The sequence below is a fragment of the Genypterus blacodes genome, unplaced genomic scaffold (genome assembly GCF_046128005.1).
Source record: "Genypterus blacodes isolate CSIRO-AG114 ecotype Tasmania unplaced genomic scaffold, CSIRO-AGI_Gbla_v1 ptg000438l_1, whole genome shotgun sequence".
Taxonomy (NCBI): domain Eukaryota; kingdom Metazoa; phylum Chordata; class Actinopteri; order Ophidiiformes; family Ophidiidae; genus Genypterus; species Genypterus blacodes.
Genome location: NW_027467208.1, coordinates 5,999,366 through 6,008,219, shown reverse-complemented (window position 1 = coordinate 6,008,219; position 8,854 = coordinate 5,999,366). Strand labels below are relative to the sequence as shown.

General features: G+C 45.4%; 1 protein-coding gene across 3 annotated transcripts; it reads left to right on the top strand.

Annotated features, from left to right (window-relative positions):
- The first annotated feature begins 781 nt into the window (after nt 1–781).
- On the top strand, nt 782–5,022 carry eomesa (eomesodermin homolog a). 3 transcript variants are annotated; one of them, XM_076139098.1, is made up of 7 exons: nt 782–1,703; nt 2,097–2,251; nt 2,915–3,036; nt 3,261–3,419; nt 3,602–3,693; nt 3,801–4,519; nt 4,641–5,022. In XM_076139098.1, exons 1-7 carry the CDS (start codon nt 994–996, stop codon nt 4,652–4,654), a joined length of 1,971 nt encoding a protein of 656 aa, XP_075995213.1. In that variant the 5' UTR covers nt 782–993; the 3' UTR covers nt 4,655–5,022. The 3 variants fall into 3 exon arrangements, with proteins under 3 accessions (XP_075995213.1, XP_075995214.1, XP_075995212.1); XM_076139099.1 differs by having other exon boundaries at nt 3,602–3,663; nt 3,801–5,022; XM_076139097.1 differs by having other exon boundaries at nt 3,801–5,022.
- Nucleotides 5,023–8,854: the final 3,832 nt, after the last annotated feature.

The window sequence follows — 8,854 nt, the reverse complement described above, 5'->3', positions numbered from 1 at the left end:
GACGTCAAAAAATCCCGTAGATTTTAAAAACAAAATTAAAAGAGTGTGTGTGTGTGCGTGTGTGTTTACATTTAGGTAAAGAATATTTTCATCGTTTTGCGCGCGTGTGTGTGTGTGTGTTCAGTGCCAAGACTGAGTGACCGGTTGGAAAAGAAAGAGGCACAAACGGAAGCTAATTAGGACGTAAGACGCACGTGTTTGTGTGTGTGTGTGTCTGTTTGGCGTGCCTGCGATCGGTGTGTGCGAGAAAAAATATTATTAGTGTTTTGCACTTCCAGGATAGAATCTCCTGAGTGGGTGAGAGGAAGTAAATCAGACTGTCTGAGTGTGTTTGGAGGTGTTTTCGCTGCTGTTCTTTACTTGGGGGCGCAGAGGAGACACGACTGAGAGGGAAACTACATTTATTTATTTTTTAAATCAACCGTGGGGGGCAAATCGTTGTCAATAGAAACAACTTCTTTTTTTAAAAATTCCTCAACCAGACTTGTTTGCATAATGGGTTGTTTGGGGTTTTGATCGGGGTCTTTGATGTGAGAGCAAAATGACGCGATATTGAAACACATCCACATCTCTCTCTCCTCTTCTTGCTATCATCTCGACCGGACTTGTTGTAATTGAATTAAAGAGTTGTGCGGCCATTGGCTGCATGCGGCAGGAGGACCGGAGCCCCCGCACGGATCCACCACAAGGCTCCTCCCCACAACGCTTACAGCCGCTTGGGTGTGTGAAGGAGCGCGTCTTATAAGAGCTGGTTCACAACCATGTCCGGCCCATAGTCTGAGAGTCTGTGAAGCTGTAGGTGAGGTGAAGCTTGAACCTCCTTCCTTCCATCAGCCGTCAGGGAGGGAGGCGCACTGATAAGCAGAGAGAGAACCAGGGCGCCACTGCTGCTGCTGCTCCTCCTGCTCCTGCTCCTCCTGTTGCTGCTGCTGCTGCTGTGTCACCTCCTTTGGACTCTTGAAACTCTCTTTTATCCGTTGCAAGATCTAAACAATGCAGTTAGAGAACATCCTTCCCAGCGCCAGCATCAGTTTACCCAAGACCTTCTACAACCTCTCCACTTCGGACAGCGCCAACAACAGCCCGAGGCCGGCGTCGCAGATTGAGTATCAAGAAGTCGAGCGGTCGGAATCCGAGTCTAGCAGCGGCCCTAAGAAGTACCTGAGCGGGGTGGGCACCGGGATGCTGGGTGAGGGCGAAGGGGACACGTTCACGAAACCCGGGCCCGACGGGAGGAAGGGTTCCCCGGTGCTGGGCGAGGATGAGTTGTCGAGCGGGCGGCGGTACAACATAGACGATCTGGGCTCGGACAGATACTTCATCTCGTCCTCCCAGACGAGTACCGACATGGCGAGTCCGTGCTCCCTCTTTCCCTACGCGGGGCAGACCGGCTCGGTCTACACCGGGTCCAGCACCTCCAGGTACCCGGCGTCGCTTCATTACGGATCTGTCCTGCCGCCCACGGGCTTCTCCTCCACGTCCGTGTGCACCGGCCGGAGCCAGTTTAGCAGCGGAGGGTACCAGTTCAGCCAGGGTCCCGGGTGTTTGTACCCGTCCTATCCCGGGACGGGGACGGGCATCGGGTCCATGTCGCTGCCGGGGTCCGCGCCCGGCGCCAGAGCGCAGGTCTACCTGTGCAACCGGCCTCTGTGGCTGAAGTTCCACCGGCACCAGACCGAGATGATCATCACCAAGCAGGGCAGGTAAGCAGAGGCGCCGCGGTGGGTCTGAAGGCCCGAACGGAACATCTGACAAGCGCATGATAGAGATTCGATCCGTTTGACTATTTTTCGTTAACGATTTAAATTTTGTTATCCATTTTTTTCATACAACTTGATACATTCGTTTCACTCTTTTACGCATGAGACCTATTTTACGCACAGGGTTGTCGCTGTCATTTAGACAATTAAACGCGATGAAGTGCAAGTTTTCGTTTCCGGGAAAATAATGAATATTTTAAAAAAAAGATTCTCACATGAAATAATTAATTATGAATTAAAATAAATACTGGCAACGTGGAGACATTTTTTCTGTTTGACTTCTATAAGGTAAAAAATTAATTGTTACCTTTTATTTATTTTTTCTCCTTTTCCCAGGCGGATGTTCCCATTCCTCAGTTTCAACATCACCGGACTGAACCTCACGGCCCATTACAACGTGTTTGTAGAAGTCATTCTGGCTGACCCGAACCACTGGCGCTTCCAAGGGGGGAAGTGGGTGACCTGCGGGAAAGCAGACAACAATATGCAGGGTGAGTCTCACTGTTAGGGCAACTTGGTTTGGCTCAGTGAGAGTGTGTTTATTTTGAAATTGCATGTTAGAAAAATATAAATTGAGATTGGAGATGGGGCTAAATTAAGCATGACAGTTTGGATAACAAATTTATATTTAAAGGAAAAATATCTGTTGCTGCTTTGTTGGAGATTGAGTCCAAATTTTTCAAAAATGTTTTGCAAAAAAGTCTTTAATTTTTGACACGTTGCGAGTTGACCGTGTAATTTAACCTCTTCAGCATAATCATCAGGCTCAACTGCCAATGTATGAAAACATGACATGCACACAAGCACTCAAATTATTATTTTTGATTCATATTCCATAAAAATTACTATTATTGACATTTTAAAGGAAAGGATTTTATTAATATAAGAAGATAAATTAGAAGTTCCATCCAAAGCATAATTGAATTCAAATGTTTTTAGTCATCAGTTTAAAAAGAAATGTATTATATATTTATTTAATTTCACCCATATTTTAGTGGTTATTCTTAGTAAAACACCAGATGTGTACAATATCAAAAAGCAGGGTGTGGTTTTTTTGTGCAAGCTTAGAATGAAAAAACGTCTAGTAGAGATAAATGTGTGTGTATGTGTGTCATATTATTGACCACGTTATATATATCTTATTCAATTTTCAGGGAACAAAATGTATGTCCATCCTGAATCCCCAAACACCGGTGCTCACTGGATGAGGCAAGAAATCTCTTTTGGCAAACTGAAGCTGACCAACAATAAAGGAGCCAACAACAACAACACACAGGTTGGACACTGATCTTCTCTCATGAGTGTGTGTGAACATTATCCCCAGTTATTTTTGATGAATCTGTAAAGGATTTGGGTGGAAAAGCACAGTCAAGCTTGACTTTGAATCATTTATTCATCATCATAGCAATGGTTTTAATACAATAAAGCCCGTAGATTTGATCAGCTTGCGTTTCAGTAAGGGATTTGGGTTTAAGGCTGCGTGGTGCTTCCTCTTTGCAGATGATCGTCTTGCAGTCTCTTCATAAATACCAACCACGGCTGCACATCGTGGAGGTGACTGAAGACGGCGTGGAGGACATGAGCAACGAGGCCCGGACTCAGACCTTCACCTTCCCAGAGAACCAGTTCATTGCTGTCACTGCATACCAGAACACAGATGTAAGCACTTGAATTACTCTTCCCCCCCGTTCTTGAAATTGCCATCCGGTGCAAAATAAAAAATGATTTCTGGATTCTTCACACGAGTCAGACGAGTGTTCACACAGCCACACAAGTTGTTTTTGTTGTTGTCGCAAGGTGTGTACGGTTGATGGAGGATTTAGATGTGTCTTTTTTTTCAGATCACACAGCTGAAGATAGACCACAACCCATTTGCAAAAGGCTTCCGAGACAATTATGACTCGTACGTGTCTTGCATTTCAAGTAAAATGTGGTCAGTCTGTTGTTCCTGTGCACACACTTATGACTGCCGTCTAGTACCCTTGCAACATTTTCATGTTTGTTCTTCTTTCTCCGTTCCTTCCCGCTCCTGTCGAGCAGGATGTACACAGCCCCGGAGAGTGACCGGTTGACCCCGTCCCCGACAGACTCCCCTCGTTCCACCCAGATCGTACCCGGGGCCCGCTACGCCATGCAGCCGTTTTTCCAGGACCAGTTCGTCAACAACTTGCCCCAGAACCGCTTCTACACCGGTGAACGGGCCGTCCCCCAGACCAACAGCCTCCTGTCCCCACAGGGTGAGGACACCAGTGCTGCTGCCTCCGCCCAGCGCTGGTTTGTCCCACCAGTCCAGCAGGCGGGCACGAACAAGCTGGACCTGTCCTATGAGAATGACTATTCCACCAGTAGCCTGCTGTCGTATGGCATCAAGCCGCTGTCTCTGCAGACATCCCACGCCCTCAGCTACTACCCAGACTCTGCCTTTGCTTCCATGGCCGCAGGCTGGGGCACCCGAAGCTCTTACCAACGCAAGATGACCACAGGCCTGCCCTGGTCCCCCCGTCCCAGCCCCCCGGCCTTCCCGGAGGACCAGCTAGGGGCCACTAAAGACAAGCTGCCCGAGGAGAGCGCGCCGCCGCCTTCAACCTGGATCGAAACGTCCCACTCGCTTAAATCAGTGGACTCTACCGATTCCGGCGTGTACTCCATGGTGTGCAAGAGGCGCAGAATGTCCCCTGGGGGGTCAAGCACAGAGAACTCCCCGACCATCAAGTGTGAGGACTTGACTACAGACGAGTACAACAAGGACAACCCAAAAGGCATGGGTTATTATGCATTCTACACAAGCCCCTAAGACTGTATTTATTCAAACTAAATATGATTCTTTTGTTTGAGTGCACTCCATTCCTTGTTAATGTCTTTTTTCTCTTTTCTCTAAAGGTGCCAAAGCTTAGTGTTTCCCCAAGCAAGCTGCACAAGGTTATTTTCCCAGGCCAGCCCCTCTCACATACCTGAGCAGAAACATGCATAGTGATTGTTGTTTTTAAAAAAATAAATAAGCATGTCCCTTTTTATTCCTTTATTTTTACAGCTTCTTTTTTTTAAAAACCAATGTGACTTTTTTGCGTATTTAAGTCAGTTTTGTTGTACAGTATTCGTGCACTTTAGAATGTGATGTATCTTGTACAAATTGTCTTCATGGAGGTGTTATTAAATGGGTAATAAAGCAGCTTTTCATAAAGCATTGTCCAAATGTCTTTAACTGTATTATTTATATTATGGGAATCTGACACTGTAGCCAATTGGAAGGCCCGTAATTAGATGTAAATAACAAACAACAAATAAACCATTTTCAAATGTACAATTTGCTATCATAGAATCTGGAATTACGCTCTGAAACGTTTTCACTTCACTGGGAAATTTCAAGCTGTGAATGTGTGTGAGAAGGGAGACTTGGGGGGGTGTGTGTGTGTGTGTGTGTGTGTGTGTGTGTGTGTGTGTGTGTGTGTGTGTGTGTGTGTGTGTGTGTGTGTGTGTGTGTGTGTGATGGCCTGTTTGAAAGGCCATAAGCACGGGGGCCTCAACTCAGAGGCCTCTGCTGCCATCAACAAGTTAAAGTATGAAATCTTGTATACCGATGCATTTTTATTTTCAGATTTGTGTGCAGCAGGGCGTGGTTCATTTTAAAGGAACAGGACGTCTTAACTTCATCTGTTTTCTGTCTAATGCACAATTAATTGCAAGCAAGTTAAATCGGAAGTAGCATTAATATGCAAATCACTGTTTGATCATGGTCTTATCATTGACACCACGGCTGCACTTGATGCTTTTCTTCATGTTCTTCTTCTGGAAATAGAAAAATACTCCACCGATGGCATCTAATCACAAACGAGCTGAGCAATCATTTTCATGCGACAAATAAGTGTTGCAAGGTGAAACACTACAGCTGGCGATTCATGTAGTGAAGTGTGATTAAATATACCATTTACATGTTACATGACCTGAATCACAATACAGACCCAATTAGGAGGAAAGAACACAAAAGCACATAGTCCTCTTATTCCCCTCCGTTGTTGCCATGGTGTTTTCACACATTTTACAATTTAGTAATACAACTAATTTCTCTCCTACAAAGCACAGGAGAGCAAAATGAAGAAAATCATCCACCAAGCATCCAAATAAGGGCAATGCACAGCTCAACACCTCTATTTATACAACCATGGCCTTTCCAAAAATGGATTAGTGGAAAATCAGCAAAGATAAAAATCCATGAAAAGAGAAGTCATAATATTCACACAGACTTGGCTCATGCGCTCAGCACCTGTTTTCAACTGTAAAAATACTTTGAATCCTCGCCCATAAGGACCCCAATTTGAATTGATTTACATACTCGGATTCTAATTAATTCTGTTGTCAGACTCCTCGACAAAGTGAGGAGTCTGACTAACTCCAATTAACACCTCCTAACAAGGTAGAGTGCATGATTGCCCTGGCCTCTCAGGAAAGCTGTAAGAAAAGAGGCTCTCGGGGGAGGGGGGGGGAAAGGGGGGCGGGGGTTTGAAGCGGGGGAGAATAAAAATGTTTGCACGTGTGAATGTCAGCAAATTGTACCTCAGAGCATCTGAAGACGTTTGTTTGCTTGTGTTTATTCTCGTGACCTTCGCTCATCAGTGGCTTTGAGGTGTCGAATAACTGCCAAGGGTATGACTTGACAACTATAATGACACGACTGAAAGGAAAAGGAAGTTAAGAGAGATGTGCCACCAGCTGATACACAAGTTACTGGGTAGAAATCAAATCAGTGGGTGTTTAAAATTCATTTGAATGTACTGTACGTTTGAGTCTTTGAGTTCGTTCCAACAGAACGAAATCTACCCAATCCACCCAAGGTATCTCCACAATCATTCGCCCAACCAAATTAGTAATTAACATTTACATAAATTAACATTCGTCTACCCTTGTGTTTGTTTCTTCATTGCACAGACTTCTGCATTGCTTTAAAAGGCTGATAGGAGGCATCCATTCTCACCAGCTGTGCACCATCCTGCTTAAATACCTCAAAGGCAATTTCACATGTACGTATGTCTCTGTTCTTAGTTGGAATTAAACCAACAACCTTCACAAGATCACTAAGTCAACTTGAGCATCTTTGTACTGTTGTTTGTCTCTCCGCTGTGAGCTACGCATGCCGTTACCACAGTCAAACAAGACTTGCCAGGACACACTGACAAGTAACACAAAAAAATGAAGTATACACTACATCTGATGACACATGGTTAAGCATGACCTACTCCCTGATCCTTTCTTTGATTGCTAGCCCTTGACTTGATACAAAGTGATTGTTGTGAGCTCCGGGCAACTCCAAAATCCAGCAACAAGTCGATAGATTATGTCTCTCCCAACCACTCATGCAAGAAGTAGAGGAATCAATAGACACCTCTGCAGCATGCTTCCACAAACTCAGGCCGTGTTGACTTACAGGAGGTATGCGCATTGGGATACACCTGCAGAAAGGGAAGAATTGACTATGTGCTCCACTGCTGTTGTTAACATTACTAACTACAATGTTGCAGCAACTCATGGCCTCGGAGGACTGCATCAGGAGCAATGCACTCAATACTAACCTGGAATTAGAATGTACCAATATCACAAAAAATTAAGGTCTGCCGTGCGTGTGTGTGTCTGTGTTTGCAGTCTGGAGTGTGTACCCTTGCCTTAGGCTGCCTATCGGTGACCAGAGAGTTCATGTAGGAAAGGCCAAGGAGCCAACGGAGACATTGTACCAAGGAGGGCTGACATCCTAACACAGATGAAGGCCTGAGGGTGTTTCCTCACCTTCAAGTCACACACTATTACTGCTTTCGCTGACTAAATACAGCCACAGGCAGCCATGTGTCTGGGTCAAGATTCGGTAGACACCCCTTTTAAAACACACACACACACACACACACACACACACAGACACACACACACGGCGATTATGTTTCTTCTTTTCACACTATCTTAGATGTCTCCTTTGATGTGTTGATGAATGTCAAATCTGTTAAATGATTGGAGTTATTGATGCAAAAATGAATACAAAGCTGTTCTGCAGGGACAATCCAAGTGTTCTGTGTTTTTCTATGTATTCAGACATGATTTGGTTTAAATACTATATCTCTATTTGAAAGCAGTTGGGTTCTGATGTTATTGCATCACATTGAAACTGAAATGATGCACACATGGATTTTTGTCACAGTTTTCATTTCTTTTATGAGTCATCAACGTATGCACACTCAAGGCCACACACATGCCAGGGGCAAGGAGCAGCACTGTTTGAGGGGCATTTGAGATAGATTTTTAACCAAAAACAATAACAAGAAGAGCACAAATCCCTGCTGTGTGTTGTTGTTATTCCCCCAATATGACATGCACACATACATTCTCTGCATTATTAACGGCTTAACTGGAGGCCAATGGCAGTGGCATCCCTACTGTCTCTGTTTAGCTCATCTCTGTATTTATGTATCCAATTCAGTGTTTTATTTAACAGCATTAGCCCCACTGGAACTGATTTGTCAGCAGTAGATTGGGGTGGATGACTACGTTATGAGTGTAATGCTCACAGGTCTGTTGGAGTGAGATCCTGGTGTGAGATGAGTCTCAAGTTAGCAGGGCCGCAACTGTTTGGAGCACGGTGTTGAGTGTTGGCAGAGAACACAGAGGTGAGAGAAACCAGAGGCACAGAGGGGACTTGTGTTGGTGCCCTCAGACTGCGTGTGCAGGACCCTGAGTCAGTGGTGCGTGGTTAATGTTAGATAGAGTATCCCGCAGCTAAGCTCCACTTAACAGCACATTGATTTCAGACCCTTGTGTTCCCCCTGGAGGGCAGTGGGATGTGCCTCAACAAGCCGGACCCCCACCTCACTCCCTCTGCTTCTGACCACCATCACCATTTAGTATCTCCGCAATCTACCCCTCCCACTATCTATCCCGCCCTGTGTCGATTTAGGTACACCACGCTGGCCACTGGTCTCTGCTTCCCTTCCTCTCAGTGTCCCAGAGGAGCTGCACAGGATTCAGGAGCACAAAGGCTCCCACAAGACCGTGATTTTGAGAGCAATCTTTGGGATATGGGCATCCAGAGGCAGCCAGGTGGAAAGCTAATGTGGTCA